The 26,723-nt window shown below is 43.7% G+C and overlaps 1 protein-coding gene and 1 long non-coding RNA gene across 7 annotated transcripts in view; both read right to left on the reverse strand.

Annotated features, from left to right (window-relative positions):
- Positions 1–5,009, reverse strand: part of GOPC (golgi associated PDZ and coiled-coil motif containing) — a 47,266-nt gene extending 42,257 nt beyond the window's left edge. The window contains exon 1 of one of the 2 annotated variants that reach the window (XM_045010961.1): positions 4,104–5,009. In XM_045010961.1, coding sequence (XP_044866896.1) covers positions 4,104–4,397 — 294 coding nt within the window. In that variant the 5' untranslated portion in view covers positions 4,398–5,009. The remainder of the gene's footprint in view (positions 1–4,103) is intronic. The other variant, XM_045010962.1, reaches the window with a different exon arrangement.
- An 8,256-nt stretch (positions 5,010–13,265) lies between these two features.
- Positions 13,266–26,723, reverse strand: part of LOC123366405 — a 35,735-nt gene continuing 22,277 nt past the window's right edge. For all 5 annotated transcript variants that reach the window (XR_006578059.1, XR_006578060.1, XR_006578061.1 and 2 more), the window contains 3 exons: positions 26,346–26,723; positions 13,805–14,333; positions 13,266–13,441 (listed from right to left, as the gene is read on the reverse strand). This is a non-coding gene — a long non-coding RNA (uncharacterized LOC123366405). The remainder of the gene's footprint in view (positions 13,442–13,804; positions 14,334–26,345) is intronic.

A 26,723-nucleotide genomic window follows, 5' to 3' on the forward strand; every position in this document is an offset into this window, starting at 1 on the left:
TTAATAAATGTAACACCCTATCTCAGACCACTTTTCACCCAGAATGATCTTAACAGTGGAACAACACTTGAAACTTCCTATAAGCTAAAATTCACTGAAATTTCATGCATGGACTACAGTAAAAGATTGGGTTTTGTTTTTTTAATGATTAATGGTCATTTCCCCCTGTTATTTTTCATAACAATTTCTTCTTCAGAAGAAACTGATAAATAATGTACTACTGAGAATTTCTTGAACTATTTCAAAATGGCTACCATTTCCTATTGTTCTCAATGGGCCTGAGGCCCCACACATTCACAGTCAAGATACCTTCTTTCAAAACCATCACCATTGTCCATTTTTCCCAGTAAAAGTGAAGCCAAGATGACTTCTGGAAAGATGGTAGCCACAGGAGGCTTACTTAATCTGCTTAACCTGAACTCTACCCTTTACTAACATGAAGAAAAACAATGAAAATAAATCTTTACAAATCAGATTAAACTAATGTGGGACAACAGACACTATTATGGATTAATCATAATTGTATACCTATTGCATATTGTCACTATAGGGCAGAGTTAAGGTTGTCTGGGTGTCTGTCTTAACGGTGCATCGCCATTTGGATTTCTTTTAAATGTAATCATAACCTGAATTTCCTGGGTTTGTAATACACCTCTACCTCGATATAACGCTGTCCTCGGGAGCCAAAAAATCTTACCGCATTATAGGTGAAACCATGTTATATCGAACTTGATTTGATCCGCCATAGCGCACAGGCCCACCCCCGCCCCAGAGCACTGCTTTACCATGTTATATCCGAATTTGTGTTATATCGGGTGGCATTATATCGGGGTAGAGGTGTACCTATTTTACTACAGCATCCCTGGAATGTTTTTTACCCTTAAATTACTGACTATCTTAAAGTTTTATATTGCTGCCGTTCACTGTAGTAATATCTAAGTGCTGGCAATATAAAAACATGTTTTAAGTACCAAACTCCTTAGAGCAGTAGTGTCCAATTCATGGCCCCCAAGGCACTAAACTGTGGCCCTCAAGGGCAACTTCACTAAAAAGAAAAAACAAACCAAGATCTTATACTCAACTCAACAGCACTTCTCTGTTTGCCTGTCTGCAAGGCAATAACATGACCACTACAGCTCTAAAGGGGAGTCCTGTTTTCAAACAAACAAAAAATGAAACAAAATAACATGATACAGGCATTAGTTATTTACTTGCTTATACTCTTCAAAATAGTATGTAAGTAGACTACTGACGTGTTTAAGATGCAATGCTAAAATACTGACATTTCAAGAGAATTGAAAAAAATAAATAAATTTAGAAATGCTTTGAAAACCCTTTTGGAAAGTATGGAGAGAAGGAAGAGAAGTAGCACTTTGGCACCACTATTAGCACCTTCCACCTTAACAGAGCAACCCTTTCTATACATACAGTTGGTGCACAGTCCTGCAAACACTTTTGCACATATATACCATTATACAGATACTATGGTGATGGGCACAGGCAAAAATATGAATGAACAGTCTCATCACACTCAATAAGACAACTCACATACTTGTATCTACCAAATTGAGGGGCCTTAGTTTCAGAAAATCAGTAGTACTTCAATATCAAAATATTACTCATATCCAGATAAAAACAGAATTCATGATTTGTGCTCTGTTACTGCTAACAGCTCATGTAAAAATTAAGATGACAGTTGAAACAAGTGATCTGAGTAAATGTTATAGGCAGTGTTGCTGTAGCCGTGTTGGTCCAGGGTATTAGAAAGACACAGTGGGTGAGAGAATATCTTTTACTGGACCAATTTCTGTTGGTGAGAGACAAAAGCTTTCGAGCTTTCAAAACAGCTCTGCCAGCAAGCTTGGAAGCTTGTGTCTCTGACCAATTTTGGTCCAATAAAAAAAATATGATCTCACCCACCTTGTCCCTCTGAGTAAATGTTGGTACCCCCACCAAACAGTGTTTTGCTGCAGTTTCATGACCCCAATGATGGCTTCAAACTAAAATATGCAGGTCCTTTTAAATCCTTGTAGCCAGCTACTAGGTTGTGGTTGTCATTTTAATTACTACATAAAATAGAGTAATATGAATTTTAAACTGCAGTGAGTCTATTGATCATGTTCCAAGTACCAATATTGACCCAGGTGAGTTGTTTCAAAATTTGAAACTGTATCCTTCATGTTGAGCACCAGGTCTTTTGATTAAAGGTCTGTAATAAAGACAAAGACATTTATTCTCATCATAGCTTGTAACTGTATCATCAGTTCCTTTGAATAAGCAGTTTCCATTTCAACTAGAGGTCTCTAAAACTTAAGGTTTCCCAAAACTGATATCATGAAAACTACAGTGCACAAGATAAATCATTTTAATGGCTATTTTTAAAAGATAAAGACAAAAAAACCAACTGTATATATCAAAGATGTATTAAAATTAATTGGTCAATAGAAAATTATTTCACTAACATAAAGAAGCTTATCCTCACTTTTCAAGCACTCACTCCCAGAGACGAGGTGTGTGTATGTAGGGATGCAAGGTCACGGTGCACACCCAGATTTCTGTCAGGGTTTATATGCCCTACCACGAACCCCACTGTATACCACCAGAGCCTTTAAATCAGAGGTTTTCAAACTGAAGGCCGTGGAGGAACGTTCGGGGGGAGGGAAGGGGAGAGATGAGCAGCAGCATCTGGGGTGTTTGGGAGGGAGCACTACCTTCACCCCTTGACTCACCTCTTTTGTTGGGTTTCAGGGGGGGTGCAACCAAAAATTGTAACTTAAACTGGGGGAGGAGGCTCAGCTCAAAAAGTTTGAAAACCGCTGCTTTAAATTTTGCCCCCACTATCAAGAACATTGTCTCTACTCACTCCACAGCTCCAATATCACCTTTAGTCTTCATTACTTCTTATACCCTGTCTCAGTCCCACCTCTCATGCTGCACTGAAGCACCTCTCTTAAATGTTCCCTTTTTCTCTTCCCTCATTCAAGATTTAATGATTGTTTTCCCCAGTAATTATATGTGGATCAGCTTTCCAAATCAATATTTGCCATGCATCTTCCTTCCCCTTCAAATAGCTCATAAAACACACCTGTTTCACAGGGTACAATAAAACTGAATAGTACTTCCATCACATGCGATCCATGTTGATTTTGTCTATTGTAACTCCTCAGTAGACCACCATATTATGGCTATATACATTACATTTTTCAAGCAGGAACTTGTCATATCTAATGTACAGCAACACACACATAAATAATACCATAAACATCAGTCTGGAAAGCACTCCTGTGAGATAGAAGACAACTTCGCTCATTACCAATGAACACAATCTACTGAATTAATTTGTACTCTACTTTGAAATATTTTCCATCTCGGCTACTGCTACTACCCAAGGGATATTCTGCACACCCATATCTTGCTGCCAGGAAGAAACAGGATTAAAACCAAGGCCAAGGTGCTTTCTTCCTACAGTCAACTATTTCTGCAATAGGCCACGCTGTAGCTTAATCGTAAGGGAGTGATCACATAAAAGGCAATTTAAGTTATTTCTGAATCATACAGAGGAAAGAGAGAGCTAGAGTTAGTGGTCAATCTAACTACACATCCAGGTTCTTACACAGTGCACATCACCATAACATCCGAGTGCCTCGAGTTTTTAAAACATATCCTCCCCGGCTTCCTTCTATAGGGAACAGTGCTTTTTTGGTTATAGATTCTTAAACGTGTTCACCTGGTTAGGTGGGTTTTTGTTTGAGTTGTGAAAAAAAATATTCTAAGAAAGCTCCGCTGAAGTCGTGTGTTTTTGTACTAGTCTATGGATTAATTAGTCTAGCAACCCATAGCTGCCATGGGAGGCCAAGCTACAGCTGAGGAGAGCAAGAGGGGTCCCAGCTAGCTAGGGCCAAGTGCAGGGAGGACTTTGAAACAGCAGAACGGACACCTTGAATCCCAGTCTATCCAATGGGAGGCTAGTGCAGCAATCAGGGCACTGGGGAAAAGTTCCCCTCAGCCGATCAATCCCTTTTTTTCCCTTCCCACCTCCCCTAACGACTCAACCCCCGGCCACCCAGCTCCACCCCCTTCGTGCCCAGTCCTTTCCCCCTCACCTCCAGCTTGTGGTTGATCTGGGACACGGTCTGCGCCTTGTGGCAGAGCTGGGCGAAGCAGGAGCTGAGGCTGGTCATTTTCTGCCGCCCCTCGTAGGTGATGTCCGCTTGGTCGGGGTCGATCTCCCCCAGCAGCAAGTCCACGTCCACGAAGGCCTTATCGAACTCCTTCTCCAGCACCTCCAGCCAGCGGAACATCGACACCCCCCCGCCCGGGGAGGAGGAGGCGGCGGCGGCCCCCCCGCCACAGGCCCCGGAGCCCGAGCCGCACGAACCAGCCCCCATACCGGACATGTTGACACCCCTCGCGGCCTGCGAGGCACCCCCTGCGCGCGCGCCCCCCTTCTCCTCAACGCCCGCGCGGCACCCAACACACACCTGCGCGCGCGCGCCTGCCCGCCCCCCTCAACGCCCGCAGGACGCGGCGGCAGGAGCCTCCTCTCGGGTCTGGTGACAGTGGCTGAGAGAGGAGCGACGCGTCCCTACAGCGCATGCGCTCGGATGCCGAAACAGGTTGCGAGGCGGCGCTCTGTCGGTGGGCTGAGATCGTCGATTGACTTGTGCTGCCTGCCACAACTGAGACCGCAGCTCAGGGAGCATGGCCGAGCCCCACCTCAGCGATCTCAGCCCCGCTGCACCACTCACACTGCGCAGGCGCTGCCTGCTATGCGCGCTGCTAAGACTGCGCCGGGGATCGCGGCAGTTCCGGGCAGCGCTCGTCGCCCCTGCCCCTTCTCCAGCCCGTCGCTGCAGGGAGGGAGCCGGCCGGCCCTCACCCCACCCGCTGCAGAGCCGCGCAGCGCAGCGGCCTTAGGGGGCTTCCCCGCAGCCTGCAGGCCCCGAGTCGGGGTTGGTGCTTAGACAACGGCCTGGGAGGCGCCCGCGGCTGCCGCGCACCAACGGCCTCTGCCTGCGGCCAGGCTGCCGCGTGCCTGCGTCTCTCGGAGCCTCGCGCTCTCGGGATGTCAGCGGCCGGGCGCGCTGCTGCCCCTCCCCCCGGCGATGTGGCCACCAGCAGCTGTTGGAGCATCTGCTGGGGCCGGTAGCCACGTGGCCAGTCTCATTGTGCCCCCTACTGGGCCCGCGCTGGGAAAGCAGCCGGGGGGGGAGGGGGCAGTACGGGTCCTAAGCGCCCCTCCAGCCCCACCCCCAGCGAGTGAACCCCTCAAACACTTGAATCCAGTCCGCCCGTCCTCCCAACCCCAGCTGGCCCCGTCTTCCCCACAACGTCCTTCCTGGCCACCTCCAGTTTTCTGCAGATCGTGACCCCAGCCTTTCCCCTCGAGGCCCGGCCGAAAAGTAGCTGGCCCTAGCTTCCCAAAGCTATCCATCTGTCCCCGGAAACCCCCACAAATCCGGCTTCCCTTAGCTGCTCCCGCCATCTCCGCTCTGCCACAGTTCCCAGACACAATCCCAGCGTCCGCCCCACACAGCCCCCACCTTTCAGCATGTAACCATCAGTCACAGCTGACAAATTTTGTGCAGCTCCATGTCCTGCCCCTACCACTGTTTTTTGTTGTGTTTTGGGGGGGGGGGATGGGGGGGGGAGTGCATTGACTTTAAGATGAAGCCAAGGCTATGGTCATATAGGAATTACTTGTAAATGTGCAATTTACCAAATGAGCCATACCATATATTTGTAAGCTACATAAAATGTCACATGTGGAACACAATACTTGCCAGTTACGCCTTTTCTGTGCCTCAGTTTCCACATCTGTAAAATGTTCTGATTAATTACCTCATGGGAGGAATTAATGTTTGTAAAGTGAGCTCCTTGGATAAATGCTGCTGAAGAAGAGCAAATGCTTGGTATTATAATGTTGTTATTGCTGGCTGGTAATTACCAATTGCCCACAACCAGCCAATTCAAAGATCTAATTCTGCAATCCACATTCAGGCAAAACTTGACTTCAATAGGGAGATTTTTTGCTGAGTGCAGACTCCACCCACGATCAGGTCCCTGATCTAAAGGGAGAGTTTTGTTTGTTGAAGGACTAAAGATTCAGTCCCAGATGAGGACTTTGATGTTCAAGTGCTGCCATCTGTTGGTGGCCAGAAGTAAAGGCACGTATTGCAACTATTTTCAGAACAGATTTAAGATATAGTCAGTCTCTGAACTGTAATTAAAGTAAATCCAATGCAGGGGGGCAATTATTTCATGGATTCAAAAATCGATATCTTTTCCCCCCTTGCTAGTGTAATAGTGAAACTTCCCATTGTCCTTTTTGTAAATAATTGGACAACAGATAATTTTTTGATTAAGACCACAGTTCTGTGTTAATACCAACAATCAAGGATGAAAATAATCATTAGATTCCCCAACAAGTCAGATTTATGGTGCAGTGAAAATTCCACTCTGAGCCAAAAGCTTTCCTACTGTAAATTGCATTCATAACAGCACCTTGCCACGGTAAGCCAAAGACTATTCTAGTTCCACTAAACTGTTCACTTGAATAATGGTTAGATTAATTAATTTTGACATTTTCTCTTCTCACAGCAGACAAAGGATGACTATATAGAGAATATGCAGCGTAGTTGTAGCCGTGTTGGTCCCAGGATGTTAGAGAGACACGGTGGGTGAGGTAAATCTTTTATTGGATCTTTATTTGTAAGTGAGAGAGAGAAGCTTTCAGACTACACTGAGATATGAAGAAGAGCTCTGTGTATCTTGGAAGCTTGTCTCTCTCACCAACAGAAGTTCATTCAATAAAAGATATTACCTCACCCACCTTGTATCTTTAAATAGAGAATACATGCTTTACTGCCATCTATAACCCTAGCAGGTGAATGCTAGGTTGTTCCTGTCTCCTGCTCTGTTTCCTAGATTCCAGGAGACACTAGAATAGTTAAATGACATATTGGCTCAGCACTTGCTATATACTGTAGCATGCGCTGTATTGGGGATATGTGTTCATTGAAAAATCCACAGAAGAAATGTGGGGAAAAGCTCCAAGAATATTTTCTGAAATTTCACAACAGTGTATAAACTCCACACCAGGCTAGAACAGGTAGAGTTTACTGGTTTGGCCTTCAAAAAGGTACTGCACATGGCTCCACCCTGCAAAATCTGCCAGAAATGTCAAACCTGGAAGAAGGGCTGTCTAGCTAAAAGAAATAATCTGAAGGGGTAAAAGAGGGTAAACAGGCCTCACAAAGTTGGCTTACTCATGAAAACAGAGATTTTTTTTAAGTTTAGATGAAACTGAGCCCCGTGAACCTAGGAATTCCACCTAGGAGGAAGGAAGGAAGGAAAAAAATCAGCCTATATACTGCTCATTCATTTGATGAACAAATGGCTAGTCTTCTGTGTGAGAAGGAAAAGACCATAGGCTACCTGTCTGCAGTTAGTGCTCCCCCACCCCAGATCTCCACACACACACACTGTAACTGGGGTTTACAAACTATTTGGAAATCTCATGAAAGAGAGACTCTTCATGCCTCACTGAGGGAAAGACAAGACAAAGGAGAGGGCTAATGAGATCGTTTTTGGTTTCGTTGAACGTGCCTGCCTGGGAGTGTATATGGGAAGAGGGAGTGTGGGTTTTTTTGATAACTGTATTTGGAATATTATTCTGATCAAAGAGTTGTTTTTCTTATCTGAGCTCTGTGGTGTATCTTCTGTTTGCCCTGTGTTGGGGCCACTTGGTTTTATTGTTCCATGTGACTCCCAGATGGTGAAGGAGAGCTCTGTGTAAGTGCAAAAGCTAGTCTCTCTCAATACCAGAACCCACCTTATCTCCCAGAGATTAAGTTCTTTCTTTAGTTATTGTTCAGGGATTGCACTGGACGTAGGGAATTGGTGTTTCTCACCCATCTTATTCTCCTCTGTTGAAGTCTTCAGTCTTCTGAGTGTCTTTGTTGCTTGCAGCATAGGTGGGAGCAGGAGAAAGGCCCAGCATGTGGCCACTGTGTTCTGTTTTATACACTTAGTCCGTGTGCTTGGAGACCACAAGTCCAGGCATGTCTGGTGGGCATTGCTGAGTCCCCAGGCAAGGCTGAGCAGTTCCCCTGGTGTGGCCTTATGGAGATGAATCATTGCATTGTAGCTCCCTTGCTGGACAATGGCTGGTGATTCAGCACCACCCCCACCCCCCGGCGCGCCCTCTCTCCTGGGTGTTGGTTACCTCCCTAGTCATTAGCTCTGGAGAGTTAGTATCTGGGTGCTTCCCAAATCCACATGGCAAATTCATGGCAACCATACAACACATTCTCATAACTTCATATGCATTAATGATATACATATTTAGATAGAACAGTGACCTTCAGCCAATCATAACCTTTTCCCTGATACCTCACATGGCACGCTTTATATGCAATATCACAATTATATACAAATGAGGAACATGGTTACAAGACGCTCCCCCAGGGTATAGTATGTCACAATCTGCTCAATGTGCAATGGCAGTCAAAAAAGCTAACAGAATGTTAGGAACCATTAGGAAAGGGATAGATAATATGACAGAAAATATCATAATGCCACTATATACGTTCATGGTGCGCACACAACTTGAGACTGTGTACAGTTCTGGTTGCCGCATCTCAAAAAAGATACTAGAATTGGAAAAGTCACTAAGAAGAGCAAAAAACATGATTAAGGGTATGGAACAATTTCCGTATGTGGAGAGATTAAAAAAACGGAGATTGTTCAGCTTAAAAAAGAGATGACTAAGGATGGGATATGATAGAGGTCTATAACATTATTAATGGTGTGGTGAATGTGAATAAGGACGTTTTATTTACCCCTTCATATAACACAAGAACCAGAGGTCACCCAATGAAATTAATTGTCAGCAAAACACACATACAGCAATATTTCTTCACATGACACACAAGTCAACCTGTGGAGCTTGTTGCTAGGGGATGCTGTGAAGGTCTAAAGTATAAGTGGGTTAAAAAAAGAATTAGATATGAGGATAGGTACATGAATGGTTATTAGCCAAGATGGTCAGAAACACAACCCCATGCTCTGGATGTCCCTAAACCTCTAACTGCCAGATGAGATTCATTCCCTCTGAAGCATCTGGCACCAGCCACTGTCACAAGACAGGATATGGGCTAGATGGACCATTGGTCTGGTCCAGTAAGGCCATTCTTATGTGCTTATGAGTTGGTTCAACCAAGCCCTGTCCACTTAAGATGCTCCAAAGTCACCACTCTCAGCAAATTGTACAGAATCATTATTCCCTTTCTTGCATACTGTGCATGCAAATGACATCAGCTGTTCATTGGCCCTCTGTCTTGTATGATTTGATCAGCAATGAATTAGTTGGTCTGTTAGTCTATAAGGTGCCACAGGACTCTTTGCTGCTTTTACAGATCCAGACTAACACGGCTACCCCTCTGATACGTCGGTTAGTCTATAAGGTGCCACAGGACTCTTTGCTGCTAACACTATTTAGAGTGGCTACAAACTGTTCTACAACTCTATTTGACTGAAGCCAAACTGGTTTGAAATGCTCCTGTATGCCCTTGTGGGAACTGAGCCTAACTGAGTTCATGTCTGACCTCCATCCAAATAACTGTATGAGGCATATAATGCTGGCTGCAATTTCTGCAGGGGAAAGTCTGATGGAGAATCAAAACATTTAATTGTGTCCAACTAGTAAAATGTTGTTATGTTAACTTTGGTCAGTTACATGACAACATTAGTCTATCCATTTGAATTAGGATTTCAATTTTCTTTCTTAGCCTTGATTTAAAATAGATTTCAGTAAATGTAAGAGTGGAGAAAAATATGTGGAATTACATTCCTTTCTGCTGCCTCAGTTTAAAGAAAAAAGGCCAAAATAACGCCTCCTACCTAGGCATTAGAACTTCATGCTAACATACCTTCATCTTGCATTTAAAGATATCAGCTTATGTTGACAACTGGCAAAGAGGTTTCTCATACTTACTGTGTAAAATACCTATAGTAAACATTGCCTTTAAACTCACACAACTTGTTATAACTACCAGCCTACCTGTCCCTTCATAGAGTATCACCTGTTCTTGAATTTGGATGATCTTTTCCCGTTTGCTGGGGGGTTTGGCTTGGCTTTATCTTACAACTGCATTATCTGCAATGGTGTCAGAATTTACCAGTCGTTAATTTTTACTTTTTTCATCCCTTGTCAGTGCTACATTTATTTCTCATGTCAACAGACTTCACAGGTCAAACAAGGTTTCCCTTTTGCTCCTCCAGCTCCCAAAGCACTCTCACAGATTAGTCCTTCACTTAGTTACATGTGTTTGTATTAGTATCAGACTGTGGTATTAAACCATAGGTATGTGCTTTGCTGAATTGAAAATAATTGGGATAGGGTGGGATCTACAAAGGTACTTAGGTACCTAAACCCTGGCTTTAAGCACCTATGTCTTGGGTTCAGGTTCATAAATCCCAGTTTTGGCTCCACTGAAATCCACAAAACTCCCACTGAACCATGTAGGTGCCTAAACTCAGTGCCCAAGTTTTCAGGGTAAATGTTCCCCTGGCACCTACGTTTCTGCCTCAGAGCATGCACACTGCTGCCTCCTTCTAGACATCTAGACACCTATCTCCCACCTACACTCCAGAGGGAGTCATGAAACAGAAGATAGATGTTCGGCTGCTTATCTTGTGTGTGGGGTCCAATCCAATAGATGCCCTTTGAGCATACCCACTGGATTGGGTCCCATTCAAAATCTGGCCAGAGGTGGTGGGCCACCTTATAACTTGTAGCTCAGTGGTTAGAGCACTTGCCTGGAATGTGCAGACTCAGGTTTAATTCCCCTCCCTCTGGTAGAGAGAAAAGATTTGAGCAGGGGTCTCTCACCTCTCAGAAGAGGGCTTTAATCACTGAGCTCTGGGATAGTCTCATGTGGATTACCCTCAGTCTCTCTGTTGAAGCTGTTCCACTGTGGATAAATAATGAAAGAGTGATTGGAGCAGGGGGATTGGACCCAGGGTCTCCCACCTGCTATGTAGGTGCCCTAACAACTGAACTATAGATTCACTGTGTCTCTCTCTCTCTTTCCTTTTTGTACTTTGTATTAGCTGGAATCCTGTGGGTGAGAGAGAATGGGTTATCAAAAGGAGATGAAGAACTTGTACCTTTCATCAACTGTGGGGTTGGCAGTGTAAAGGTGTGTGTGTTAACATGATATATTGGGGCACTGCTGAAAGAGGGCAGAATTAAGGTTGCATGGCATGGGCGGCTAGCCCCACCCCACCCTTCTGCCCGAGGCCCTGCCACCCCTTTCCTCCCCTGCTGGAGCCCCAAGGCCCCGCGGCTGCTGGCCCCACCACCCCAGCCCCCAGTCCCCTCAAGCACAGGGTGGCCAGCCCCTGCACCCCCAAGCACAGGGCACTGCAGCCCCAGCCCCAGAGTGCTGGGCAGTCCCAATGCTGGGTGACCTAAGCACCGGGCAGGCGGCCCCAGAGCTCCCAGCCCTGAAGCACCGGGTGGCACGTTCCCAGTGCCTGGGTGGGCCCCCCAGTGCTGGTCAGCCCCAGACGCCCCAAGTCCTGGCCGCAGGCTGGCCTGCCCTAGCCCCAGCCCACTTCCGGGAAGAGGAGAAGCCTGCCTGGATTGGGGCCAAGGGGGAAGCGGCAAGCAGGAAGGGGCCTTGGGACACAGCGTGGGCAGGGCCATGTGGGACTGTTTGGGGAGGCTTAGGGCCTGCAATACCTGTCTTCAATGTTGCAAGGAAAAACTTAACTGCATTTCTTGGTTTTCAGGCATTTGAGTTTTACTCAACTCAGCACTCTGCAAGAGGGTGACATACCACCAAGCAACCTTAACTCTGTTAATTTAGATTTTTTTTGTATGTACCATGTCCCACAATTTGCATACTGAGCCAGCCAACACCACCTCACACACCTGCCACACACCAGCTTTGCCTCACCAGCCCTGATTCTGCACTCCTCCCCAGCTGTGCCTCTGACCCAGTCACTGAGTTCCCCCTCCACCTGGCCCCCATCTCTACTACTTTATCCAGCCTCCACCATCCCCAGCAAGCAGGGAACATATCTCCCTGAATGCTTCACTCCATGGTATACAAACATTCTATTGCTGTTACTTTCCCTTCCACCTGACCTCCCCTCCCCATAACCTGACTGACATGCAGTACCTGGAGCAAAGGCCAATTATGTTACAGTGGAATGGTGTTCCTGGTCATGTTTTAGAATGGGTGGGAGGGTGGAGTGTGTAGCAGAAATCACAGACAGGGTTTCTATTCCAAAATATTGAGTGTTTTATGTTTGACAGAAAGATGCTCTGCTCCTCTCCAAGAAACAATGAGGCGTCAGAGTTTATAATGTTTCTATGGCATACAGTACACATTTTCTGGTCAGCCATGAACCTCCAGTTTCCCAATGAATGTTCTTCCAACACATATTAATAACTTTTATATTGTTGCCGTAGTAATTATTCAGATGCTCAGCCAAATAAGAGAAAACTAAAACAGCTCCTGGAGACAAATCTCTGATGCTGTTCAACTCTAACCTCATGCATCAGGAATTAGGCCCAGATCACTTCTGCCTGAGTGAATCACCACAGTGTCTGACAGATCACAAACCTCTTAAGTCACCAGTTAGAGGCTGCAGAGTGGGCAAAACATGCCAATGCAGGCCACCTGTCTTCATTCAAATCAACCTGTAATCAGCAGCCACCATATCATGGTGTACTCCTTGCTCTCCTGCAATCCTGTGATACAGGAATTGCCCAGCATCCACACCATGGCAAGGTTGGCGGCACACAGATTTCTTTTCCCTTAGCAGTCAAGGTACCTGCATTGTCATTCCAAACTTCTGCACTATGTGTGTTGGGATACACCACATTAATCTCCCACAAGATCAGGAAGTAGTCACTTGTCACCCCTAGCTCCCCGGGGACTAATAAAATACGGATTTTCTTGAACAATCAATCCAAGGCTCACCTGCCACCTGTCCTCATTTCCTGCCCCCCTCCTTAGCTGCAACCCCCCTCCCTATCCCTGTCCTCCTCTGCCCCACAGTCCTGTCTCTGGCTTCTCCAGACCTGATACAACAAAGATTTTGTTTAGACTGGTTTTTGTTGGCTGCTGACTATTCTGCTGTGTTCATTGTAAACCTCCCCACAAAAACAAACAAAACAAAATAAACCCAAAACATGTTATATTATAATGGACACAACTTGTAGCAAGCAATGTGAGTTATTAGATCTTTATTGCACTGGTGTACAAAGGTTCGGACTAGAAACATCAGTGGTGGGGTTTCACCAAAGGCAATGGCATTGACACATTCTCTCAAACTACCCATGCAAGCATGAAGTGGCTGCCTGGAAATCCTCTCATGGTTTTTTTCTTTATGGTGCATGTGCATTGTAATCCAGACTGCACATCTACACAAGGAAAGACATGAAAATATTGTTAAATACCCTTCTCAGTTTGGGACCCCAAAGCTTTAATGGACTATATGCACTCCCTTGAGTATAACTTGACAGATTGAGACCATTTTGATCCACATCACTTCAATAGTTTTATCTCTAGTTCTGTACAAAAACCAAAAACAAACAAAAAAACCACCTGGAAATTTTTTGAAAGATGACAATTTTTTCAGAGTTCATATCTCCACACCCCTGGCTCATTTGACCCCAAATTTAGGTCACTGACCCTACGCTGCACCTCCCTGAGGCACACCAAATTTCAAAGAAATCTGATTCAGCATGTCAATTTTAAAGGACTTAACAAGGATTGTATTATACCTTTCTCTGCTCGATTGAAGAGCCTGTGGGAAAACAAACAAAAATTAGAGCAGCCCTGTGGCCACTTTAATGTATATCAGGGGTCAAGCAGGTTCCTGGACAGCCTCATAATATAGGGGTACATAGGTGATGTAAAGCCATTTTCTCTCCTCCCCCCTCCATTTCCCCTATTCTTGCATAAAGCTTAGCTCAGATAGAACATATCAGGCTTTTAGAGGTTTACATGCACTTTCCTCAGCTTGAAATGACTACCCAAGGTGCAGGGCAGCATAGAATCAGGACATGGCGTTTACACATGGAGGTCAGCTGCTCTGGAAACTTTTGCAATTGCTGAGTGTCCAGCCATAGATGCTTCTCAACAGCATATGCATATGTCAAGGCCATCTTCTCTGTGGTTACTGCTAACTTACTGAAACAGTTCATTTACTCTAATTGTGTGTAGTTGTACAGTTGCAGGAGTACAGACTCTTGATTCCAGCTTCAAAGGGAGGCAAAGATTGGGTGCTGGCATTATCAACATGGGAGAAACCTTGAGAGGATAAAACAAGACAAAAATATACTTTTGTGAAGCACTTTATGGGAAAAAATGCTCCATCCACACTGGCATTTATGAGGACATATATTTTAAGGTGTAGCTATCGAAAACTTCTGTTGCAAAAGTGAGACTTAGTGGATTTTCACATTTTAAATGCTTGTCAATCTGTGGACTCAATGAGAATTCTTTGAGTCCCTTTTACTGACTTGCTAAACTTGGATGGTTCCTTGGATGTAACAATACACTTATTTCTTCTATGAAGAAATGTTTACTTTTGAGTCTCTTTTTACACAGAGATAATGCCACAATTTCATAGTCATAGGATAGGACCACCTTTTTTCTCTTAAAAATGTTTCCTACGGTACATTTCTAGACTCAGGGCTGGCCCACAACATTTTGGCACCTGAGGTTGGGAGCTCAAATGATTCCCCCATGCCCCCTCGCTTGGGCCAAAACTTTGAAAGGTCTCAATTCTGCCTTCTTCCTGTTCTATTCTTCTCATGGTACTGCTCTGCTACCTACCCCAATAAAGGAGAACTAACAACTTAAAATGCCTTGTTCAAAAATTTTAAGTAACACTTAACTTTCAAACACCTGAACAGCAAATGTAACTTTTCTTGTCTGCATAGTAAACACTGGCATTTTTATCTGTTTGAATAATCAAAATGGTGCTTTCCATGCCTTCTTGGTTGCAAAGATTTGAACTGCTTCCTGCTGAAGTTCCACAGTCTGGGCCAGCTCATGCTCTGTTGATATGGTTGCAAGGCCGACCAGCCTCTCTGGTGTCATTGTGGAGTGTAGATGTGTTTTCACTAACTTCAGCTTGGAGAAGCTGCGTTCTCCACTGGCAACTGTTACAGGAAGTGTTAGAAGTATGTGCAGAGCAATAAAAGCATTTGGAAAGAAGGTGGTCATCTTATTTGTGCACATATATTCCAGAACAGCCTTTGGAGTTGATCCTGCTGAAATGTATTTTGAAAGGGCTTTCAGTTCATCACCTAAATCACTCGCATCAATATCGCACGTGTCGTCATGTGTCAACACTGTTTCTACTGCCCTGCATTGCTGGTGTAGATCTTCTTCAGGTATACTGAGGAGTTCTGGAATATCATAAAACATCCCAAATATACTGCTGTGTTCCTTGAGCTGCATGACACGTTCTTCAACTGACTGTATTGCACAATCTAGCACTTTGAATTGTTGTTTGGGGTCTCTTATGGGATTATCCCGTGCCTTGTAATCTTCAGCAACTCTTATATTCTTGAATGGGTGGGAAAATAGCTTCAGTGTGAAGTTCCTTTGCCACCTTCTGTGCATTCTTTGAAATCCCTCATCTGATCGGTAAGACTGTAAGTATGACTTTGCTTTATCCAGTTGTTCCATTGCTCCAGATATATCAAGGTCAACACCTTGGAGTCTCTTGCTTACAACATTTATTTCAAACAGTATATTATGCCACGACACTAAGGCACACAGAAATTTGAAGTTATGTATGTTTCTGGTGATTCAATTTCCCTCTGCCATCGATGAGTTGATGCAGAGAAAAATACATAGATGCTTTGAATTATATTAAAAAATTCAGCAGCCTCACTAGAAGCTGATGCTGCATCACTGACCACCAAGTTCAACAAATAAGAACTGCATGGGACAAAAAAAGCTTGAGGGTTTAACTCTTGGATCCATGTCTGCACACCTCTGTTCTTTCCTCTCATGTTGGCACCATTATCGCAATTCCCGTATCTTCCAGCTTTTTAAGAAGCACATTTGTCATACCAGCTCCTGTAGTATCATCAATGTCAATACATTCTAGAAAATGCTCTCTGACAGTCACCATTGCAGGGACATTTTCACTAGGTTCTGTTGTTGTTACAAAACGCACCACTAAAGTCATTTGTTTCATATGGCTGATGTCAGGTGTGCAGTCCAGAATAACAGAGTAATATCTTGCTGTCTTCAGATCTGCCACAATCTTCTATTTTGACTTTTATTGCCAGTAACTGTATGATCTCATTTTGAATTGTTTTTCCAAGGTAATGGTGTGTGTACATTTCTTGAGTGGTGACTCTTCTTAGATTCTCCTGGAGTACAGCATCAAACTTAGCCATCAGCTCCACAATTTTTAGGAAGTTTCCATTGTTTGGCACATACAGCTGATCTGAAATGCTATGCTGTTACGTACCAGGGAGGCCGGGGGCCCTCCCAAGGTGCTCTGTAAGAATGAGGCCGACACACACACTGTGAGTTATTGGCTTTAATGAAGGTAAAGTGACACATCTGCAACGGGGACCCCAAGCGTTGCTGTCACTGAGACGGGGACCCAGCGCCCTGTAGCTCGGCCTGGGGTGAAGTCCAAAAACAAACACAAAGCATGCTCATTTTATACAAACAGCAGCAAACCAGCTCATACATAATGCAATAGAAACTCTCCACCCTCCGGGGCTGCCCCCCTGGCCAACAGCCAGGGGCTTGCCACGCAGCAGTCCCAGCCGGTTACGGCAGGTTAAAACTAGCATGCCGTGTCCTACAATAACCGGAGGCTGAGAAAGCGGAACTGCCTAAGCTAAGCCGTAACAGAATCTTCCGTGGTTCCCTAGCCTCCTACATATGCAGTGCTAGGTTTTAGGTAGCAAGCATTCTCACAAGGCAATGCGCCTTCTCAGAACATTTTGCCAGTAAAGAGACCCTGATGCAATCTTCTCTTGATGCTGCTCATCTATGGTGGCCTTTAACCTTAGTCTCATCTCAAACTCTTTCCACCTATGGAATGCTCTCTGGTGATTTGCTGCCTTCTCATGGCATGCCAGATTTCTAGCCCAATTTTTCCTTTGTTCCTGGAAGAGCTTGCAACAAAAACAGTATGCAGCATTCTGGGTTTTCGAGTACATAAGCCATGGCCTCTCCACTTCATCACCATTGGAGATTTCACGCCAGTAATGTGTTGTATGGAGACATCTATTTTCATTGTCTTTGGGGAACATGAAGTTTTTCACTTGCTGTGGCCCATGCAGTACCAGGAGGTCCCTCAGGCTACTGCTCAAGTGGGTCCACCGTCTTGGATCATCTAGTCTTAAGGAACTAAACTCAGCAGCAGCTGTTCCTTGCGCCTCCACCACACTCTTCTCTGATCTACACTTTTCTTCAGGAATGTGCATGGTTACATCCATTTGAGATGGAGATATGGATGCTGCAGTAGCTGCCAGGTCACCTGCACTCTGACTAACTGGAAGATCAGGCATCTCCTCACCACTCACATCCTCACTGGGGCCGGAAGGCTCACCATGAACATTTGTGTCTATGTATCTCAGGAGAGCTCTTTCCTGCTTAGATAGAAACGCTTTCTTGACTTGATTTCTTTTTCTGAATGCTGCCCCAGAGGGGCATTTTCTTCTTTCACTCATGACTGCTGTTCTGTGCCAGCTATAGTGGCTCTCAGCACTGAATTGAAGGAGACAAATAAGCAGGCTCGTAGAAGCCTGAGTGAGGAAAGAGAGTGTTTTAAGGGCCTAATTGGCTCCTACTACTTCAGTTGACTGCCTGTTCTCCTCAAGTGGGTTCAGGGAAGCAGCAGGAAACAGGAAGCTCCCTGAGAAGCTGGTGTTAATCAGTCCAGGGTCCTGGGGGTGCTAGAGAGGTTCATAAAAGGCTCCTCTTCCTCTCTCTCCCTGCAGCTCCTGCTGCTTTCTGTTATTCCCTCTTGTGCCCTCCTTCCTCCAGCACAGCACTCCACCATCTCTGTGCATCTAGAGCAGAGAGAATACATATGCACCAGCAGCAGACACAGTTTTCTACAATCTGGGTCCTAGTGGTGCCCTGCCACAGTCTGGCACCTGAGGTGGCCGCCTCAGTTCACCTCATGGTAAGGCCAGCCCTGTCTAGACTTCTTTACACAGGTACCTTTACTTCTTTTTCCACCTTTGACTCCCATTTTGATTTCAACTTTTAAATTAATTTAGTAGTGGGGAAAGGTACTGGTGTTCACAGCTTAGGAGAAAGAAGGCTTGTCTTTACATACAGAACAGGTACAGCTTGGCCAGTGGCTGCACAACTTCCCCAGGCCAACATGCCAATGTGCCTCAGCCCTGAGCTGGCTGGAGAACAAGAATTCTGTTTCATGAAAAAAATTGAGGTTTTGACATTTGTTTCCAGTCAGATGAGGAATTAAACCAAGACCTTTTGAATTTTTTTTAATAAAAAACAAAAATAAACAAACCAAAACAGATGAAGGGAGAGTGATATGGAAAGCCACATTCAACTCCCTGATCTGCCTGATTTGGCACAGGGACTATGAACCTTCACGTCCCAAGTGAGTGCACTAACCACCAGGCTATTTGGGATGGGGCGAAGTGGAATGCGAAAAATGCACATGCGTACACACGCACACACATACCACTCCCCATAGTTAAGGTTGCCCCACATTTCCCATAAAAAGACCCTGGTTTCAGTAGCTTACTACTTTGTCAAACTTTAAGTGTTTGGGCTGAAATTTTGGATGCAGGTTGTCTACCTCAAAAACAGTTTGGCTGTTAGCAACAGGGGTTAAGGGAAAATATATAGTTTAAAAAACAACCATTTCACTGAGAAGCCAGAGCACCTCCATGCTTTGGAGCAAGGACTTGAAATCTGGGTGGCCTTTGTGCAAGGGATCTTTTGTCAGTCCTGTCAAAATTTGTCCAAATCTGGCCAAGCTTAAACAAGCCTCTTGGGGAAAAAATAATCTCTTTTCATATGCTCAGTATGGATGTAGGGTTTGGCAGCTAAATTCTGTGGTGATTCTGTCTGTCCTGAACACGCTCCATCCCCTTGTGGTTCCTGTGTGCCAACCAGACCACTTGCGCCAGCCCCCCCCGAATGACTGAGCTTGCACCAGCCCCAGGCTGCCGGGGCTGAGCAAGCCTCTCCCTGCAATTGCTCCTTACAGGAGCACTGGATACTAGAACTAAGAGCAAAGAGGTTGTTTCAGAGTTCCTAGGTGATTGTTGGCAAATTACATAAACCAAAATTTACACAGATGCCCACTATGTTCCTCATATTCTGGATACCCAACTTGAGACACCTGGACTTTGATTGCAGAAGTATTGAGCACTCATACCTACAACAGAGATCAAGGGGAGCTCTGCTCTGAACATATAAAGTATGCTAAGTACACTGAAAAATCAGGCCTTAGGCACCTCAAATTGGGCACCCAAAATTAGTGGACACTTCTGACAATTTTGGCTTTAATTCTTGTGCTTCAGTTCCCAATCTGTAAAATTGGGATAATAATATTGTCACAGTTTCAGGGTAACTGCACCTGTATTTCCCCTTTGTGGTCCCTCAAAGGCACCCACAAAAAGTTTCAGGCTCCCAGCCATCATGCCTCTTGGGCAGAGACCTGCATCTCTCCCCCTCCTGACCAGGGGTTTTCAGGCTGCACAGCCCTGCTTACCCTGCCTTGTGATATCCTCAGCAAGCCAATCTGCCTAAAGGCCAATGCTTACGTGTTGCTTTCTCCCAAGGGCTATGATCAGCATATGTCAGCAGTTACAAGTTGCCACACAACTCTTTCTAAACAGAGTGCAATTATTCAGGATTAAAAAGCAAGCAGAGAAAACATTAAAAAAAAACAACAAAAAAACAATTGCAGGTCCTACCCACTTACTAATAACTATACCAGAAATCACCCATCTGACTTATAGCCCTTTTGACCAAAGTCATTGCATGCCCTTAGCAGAATTGTGGTCTCCACTTCTTGGACAAAATGTCTTGTCTGTTTGTTCACTCCAAATGAGGGCCCTGAATCTGCTTAAAGTCAATGTTTTTTCATATCCCAAGTTCTTTCTTTGTCTCTTAGTCTCTGGAAAACCCAGTCTGAACCAGTATATGCAAACCATGGTACCTCGAGTTGTTTACAGTCTTAGTGTCACCACAATTACTCTCCCTTGTTTTTAGTTCCTGGAGGATCTGTGATAATCTTCTCCCATGGAGCAAATCACAATCATGCATAAATTTTAACATATTAAGAACATAAGAAAGGCCGTACCAGGTCAGACCAAAGGTCCATCTAGCCCAGTATCTGTCTACTGACAGTGGCCAATGCCAGGTGCCCCAGAGGGAGTGAACCTAACAGGCAATGATCAAGTGATCTCTCTCCTGCCATCCATCTCCATCCTCTGACGAACAGAGGCTAGGGACACCATTCTTACCCATCCTGGCTAATAGCCATTTATGGACTTAGCCACCATGAATTTATCCAGTCCCCTTTTAAACATTGTTATAGTCCTAGCCTTCACAACCTCCTCAGGTAAGGAGTTCCACAAGTTGACTGTGCGCTGTGTGAAGAAGAACTTCCTTTTATTTGTTTTAAACCTGCTGCCTATTAATTTCATTTGGTGACCCCTAGTTCTTGTATTATGGGAATAAGTAAATAACTTTTCCTTATCCACTTTCTCAACATCACTCATGATTTTATATACCTCTATCATGTCCCCCCTTAGTCTTCTCTTTTCCAAACTGAAGAGTCCTAGCCTCTTTAATCTTTCCTCATATGGGACCCTCTCTAAACCCCTAATCATTTTAGTTGCTCTTTTCTGAACCTTTTCTAGTGCTAGAATATCTTTTTTGAGGTGAGGAGACCACATCTGTACACAGTATTCGAGATGTGGGCGTACCATGGATTTATATAAGGGCAATAATATATTCTCAGTCTTATTCTCTATCCCCTTTTTAATGATTCCTAACATCCTGTTTGCTTTTTTGACCGCCTCTGTACACTGCGTGGACATCTTCAGAGAACTATCCACGATAACTCCAAGATCTTTTTCCTGACTCGTTGTAGTTAAATTAGCCCCCATCATGTTGTATGTATAGTTGGGGTTATTTTTTCCAATGTGCATTACTTTACATTTATCCACATTAAATTTCATTTGCAATTTTGTTGCCCAATCACTTAGTTTTGTGAGATCTTCTTGAAGTTCTTCACAATCTGCTTTGGTCTTAACTATCTTGAGTAGTTTAGTATCATCTGCAAACTTTGCCACCTCACTGTTTACCCCTTTCTCCAGATCATTTATGAATAAATTGAATAGGATTGGTCCTAGGACTGACCCTTGGGGAACACCACTAGTTACCCCTCTCCATTCTGAGAATTTACCATTAATTCCTACCCTTTGTTCCCTGTCCTTTAACCAGTTCTCAATCCATGAAAGGACCTTTCCTTTTATCCCATGACAGCTTAATTTATGTAAGAGCCTTCGGTGAGGGGCCTTGTCAAAGGCTTTCTGGAAATCTAAGTACACTATGTCCACCGGATCCCCCTTGTCCACATGTTTGTTGACCCCTTCAAAGAACTCTAATAGTTTAGTAAGACACGATTTCCCTTTACAGAAACCATGTTGACTATTGCTCAAGAGTTTATGTTTTTCTATGTGTCTGACAATTTTATTCTTTACTATTGTTTCAACTAATTTGCCCGGTACCGACGTTAGACTTACCGGTCTGTAATTGCCGGGATCACCCCTAGAGCCCTTTTTAAATATTGGCGTTACATTAGCTAACTTCCAGTCATTGGGTACCGAAGCTGATTTAAAGGACAGGTTACAAACCTTAGTTAATAGTTCCGCAACTTCACATTTGAGTTCTTTCAGAACTCTTGGGTGAATGCCATCTGGTCCCGGTGACTTGTTAATGTTGAGTTTATCAATTAATTCCAAAACCTCCTCTAGTGACACTTCAATCTGTGACAGTTCCTCAGATTTGTCACCTACAAAAGCCAGCTCAGGTTTGGGAATCTCCCTAACATCCTCAGCCGTGAAGACTGAAGCAAAGAATCCATTTAGTTTCTCCGCAATGACTTTATCATCTTTAAGCGCTCCTTTTGAATTTTGATCATCAAGGGGCCCCACTGGTTGTTTAGCAGGCTTCCTGCTTCTGATGTACTTAAAAAACATTTTGTTATTACCTTTGGAGTTTTTGGCTAGCCGTTCTTCAAACTCCTCCATGGCTTTTCTTATTACACTCTTGCACTTAAGTTGGCAGTGTTTGTGCTCCTTTCTATTTGCCTCACTAGGATTTGACTTCCACTTTTTAAAGGAAGTCTTTTTATCTCTCACTGCTTCTTTTACATGGTTGTTAAGCCACGGTGGCTCTTTTTTAGTTCTTTTACTGTTTTTCTTAATTTGGGGTATACATTGAAGTTGGGCCTCTATTATGGTGTCTTTAAAAAGGGCCCACGCAACTTGCAGGGATTTCACTTTAGTCACTGTACCTTTTAACTTTTGTCTAACTATCCCCCTCATTTTTGTATAGTTCCCCCTTTTGAAATTAAAGGCCACAGTGTTGGGCAGTTGAGATGTTCTTCCCACCACAGGGATGTTGAATGCTATTGTATTACGGTCACTATTTCCAAGCGGTCCTGCTATAGTTACCTCTTGGACCAGCTCCTGCGCTCCACTCAGGATTAAATCTAGAGTCGCCTCTCCCCTTGTGGGTTCCCATACCAGCTGCTCCATGAAGCAGTCATTTAAAGTATCGAGAAATTTTATCTCTGCATTTCGTCCTGAAGTGAAATGTTCCCAGTCAATATGGGGATAATTGAAATCCCCCACTATTATTGGGTTCTTAATTTTGATAGCCTCTCTAATTTCCCTTAGCATTTCATCATCACTATTACTGTCCGGGTCAGGTGGTCGATAATAGATCCCTACTGTTATATTTTTACTAGAGCATGAAATTTCTATCCATAGAGACTCTATGGAACCTGTGGATTCGCTTAAGATTTTTACTTCATTTGAATCTACACTTTCTTTAACATATCGTGCCACTCCTCCCCCCGCACGGCCTGTTCTGTCCTTCCGATATATTTTGTACCACGGAATGATTGTGTCCCATTGATTGCTCTCAGTCCACCAGGCTTCTGTGATGCCTATTATATCTATATCCTCCTTTATCACAAGGCACTCTAGTTCACCCATCTTATTATTTAGACTTCTGGCATTTGTGTACAAGCACTTTAAAAACTTGTCCCTGTTTATTAGCCTGCCTTTTTCTGATGTGCCAGATTCTTTTTTATGTGACTGTTTATCATCTGATCCGGCCCTTACATTATACTTCTCATTCCTCTGCTCCTGACTATGACCTGGAGATTCTCTATCATCAGACTCTCCCCTAAAGATATGGCATGAGATTGCAATGTTTGCCAGAAATACCACCTCACCTCACAGGATGGTTGTGAAGATAAATTATTTAATATTTGTGAAGAACTTAGATAGTGTGACTGACAGCATAGCAAAAGGAAAATGAATAATTTTGTATTCAGTGCAGAGTTTGGATGATGAGGAGTAAATAATGCATGGGGCCACACTTTGAATGATAAGGATAAAAGACAGATAATGAATAGTTTCCCATTCAGTGATCACTGTCTTTCCTGTGACTGAATGAGGCAAGGGTCCCATGGAAAAAACAGTATTTGAGCATGTAATTAAAGCCTGCATCATAAGTATATACCCAAAGGGGCTGGATTAAGGTTGCATGAACAACCTTAATTCTGGCATTTTGAGTATTTGATTTTGCAGCCTTAATGTTCTTAAAATTATATAAATTATATAAATATATATATGCTTTTGTTAACATTCTGACTTCAGTAGAAGCAGGATTGGCTTCATAATGTAAGAGGGCATACTGGCTAGTCACCAGGGCTATTCCATATTTTAAGTTTTTAAAAGTGCTAATGAGGTCTTTAACATCCACCTAGACCTCTACCATAGATAAGTAGAAAGGACTTCCACACTGTTTCATCCAAACTGTCATTTTTTATACTTTGCAATTATATTTGATAAACACAGTTATTTTTAGTATTCAACAACATGAAGAGCCAGAACTGGATTTTGTGTCCAGCAGATTTTGATTTGAAAATTTTAGTTTTTGATTTAAATCACATACTGTGTACTATTTCCCTGTGATTGCACATAATAACAGGTTACAGTCATTCTTCTTAACAGAGAAATCACTGAGGGGAATATCATGCCTTCAGTTTTACTCCCCACCGAAAGCAATCTCGAGTCCTGCATAACAATTGTTGGCATTAAATGGCCCCTACTGATTTACTTTCTTAATGTGATATTACGACATTGCACAATTCACTGAGCCAGCAGTGTTAATTACACATTAGAAATTTCTGAGCTGTTTGTTTACCCTTTAACATAACTCACATCTTCCTGCTTTTCTTATAGGTACAGTCCCCTGACTCCTATCCCTGATTCTGATGAGATAAATATCAGGTGACAGTTTTGTGTAGAAAGAAAGGTATTTGCTTTTGTGGAGACATATTGGACTTCCGTGAGAAAGACAGATATGACAATGATCTTTCATAGGATCGTCTTTGATAGCTAGCACATCTAAATAATAGTCCAGTGACTGAAAGCAGAGTTCACATTAATACCTAAAATAATTATTTTTTATTAAATCATTGCAATAAATAGCAAATTAATTAATGATTATACCATTAAAGTGTCCCCTTATTAATTTGGGGTAGCAAGAGTTACATTTGCTGAACAAGAAAGTGAGAGGCCAAGAACATTGAACCTTATTCATATTTCACACTGTTTTTACAGTGGTGTAACTCTAGCTCAGTGGTTCCCAAACTTTAACAGCCTGTAAACCCCTTTCACTAGCACGTCAAGTCTTGCCATCCCCCTCTTAAAAATGAATATTTCCAGGGATTTTCTCCTGTACATGAGTATAAATTATAAAAGCAGTGATCTTGGAAATATAAAATTTGTTTTTATGACATGCTTATTACACACTATTTATTATTAATTATTTATCATTATAGTATTTTTATTACATTATGAAAACGGCAACACCCTTCCAAGATCTCACTTTTCCAAGATTTCACTCAAAAGAGTTCCTCCTACACAAACATTCAGGTCTTGAGCAGTCCAGGCAAACAGCACGTTACAAATAAGCTTAAACTTGTTCTTCATAATAATTTTAAAAACAATACTAGCTGCCTATTTAATTTTAAAAACAGCAAAAAATATTCACCTCCCTTTCCATTTCTTATAAGGAGTCTTGAAGGTTAAATCTCCTCAGTGTGATAGATCTGCTTGCTTTGATCTGCTTAGCTCTTGGAAGTCTAGGGGCTCCAAGCTGCTGGCCCCATGCTGCCCGGGATCCCTAGGGACAGCTCTGTCCGCCATTAGGGAATTTTTTCCCGAGAACCCCCTGTAACATTTTGCGAACCCCAGTTGGGGAACCACTGCTCTAGCTTAATTGGAGTTACTTAGTTCTGATTAACACCAGTAACACTGCATCCCTGAGCAGAAACCATTGTTAAATTATATGTGCCAGACTGGGATGATATTTTGAGGTTGACAAATACCCACATGAAATCATAAACATCCTTGTCAATGGTGACCTATTGGCCGGCTTTAGGCCAATTCCACCAATTCCCCCGAATCGGGCCCCGCGCCTAAGAGGGCCCTGCGCCCAGTGAGAATCCTTTCTCTGGCTAGAGGCGCCTTTTTAATTTTTACTCACCCGGCAGCACTCCGGGTCTTCAGTGGCATTTCGGCGGCGGGTCCTTCGCTTGCTCTGGGTCTTCGGTGGCACTTCGGCGGCAGGTCCTTCAGTGCCACCGAAGACCTGGAGCGAGAGAAGAACCCGCCGCCAAAGTGCCGCCGAAGACTCGGAGCACCGCCCAGTGAGTACAAGCCCCATGTGTTTTTTTACATTTTTTTTTTATAGTCATCCCTGCCGGGGCCCCGTCGAAACTGTTTGAATTGGGTCCCGCACTTCCTAAAGCCGGCCCTGCCTATGTCAGTATTTGAACTAACTCACCAGAAGTGAAAGGGTAACAAATTGTTGCAGGGTATCACCTGCTAAAAATTCTTGAAGTACATGCCATTATAAAGAGAGGTTTTACTATTTTACCAGGGTTCTTTGATCTTTTTAGGAAAAGTAAGGAATAAGAATCTGCACCAAAATATGGTAGAATGATTGCCTTAAAACATCTTTGCAAATTCTACTCACCCCAGGAGAGCTTTCGATGGACAAATAAGATGCTATTAGTTTGATCAATCACTATTGCAAAGTCAGGCAAGACTTTCTGCATGAGCTGGTATATATTTATGCCAGTTTTACAAGGCTGTTTTAGAAATAGGCTTATTTCATCTGCTGACCCTGGGCTTAGTAGGTGCTGGAAATGCCCTAAAGGTAGTGTGCTTGGCTCAACTCAGCACCTCAAGTGGGGATGATGTAAAGTAGGAAGATCCTCAGGTCTCCAGTAGCAATTATGGAAGGCCAGTATGTGTTCAGTGTAAAACCAGTTGCATCAAATGGACATTCCCAGTTATCAGCGGTCACAACCCAGTAACCACATTGCCAAATCAACTTGATGTCAGTTTCTGT

This window comes from Mauremys mutica, chromosome 3, assembly GCF_020497125.1.
Source record: "Mauremys mutica isolate MM-2020 ecotype Southern chromosome 3, ASM2049712v1, whole genome shotgun sequence".
Lineage (NCBI taxonomy): Eukaryota > Metazoa > Chordata > Testudines > Geoemydidae > Mauremys > Mauremys mutica.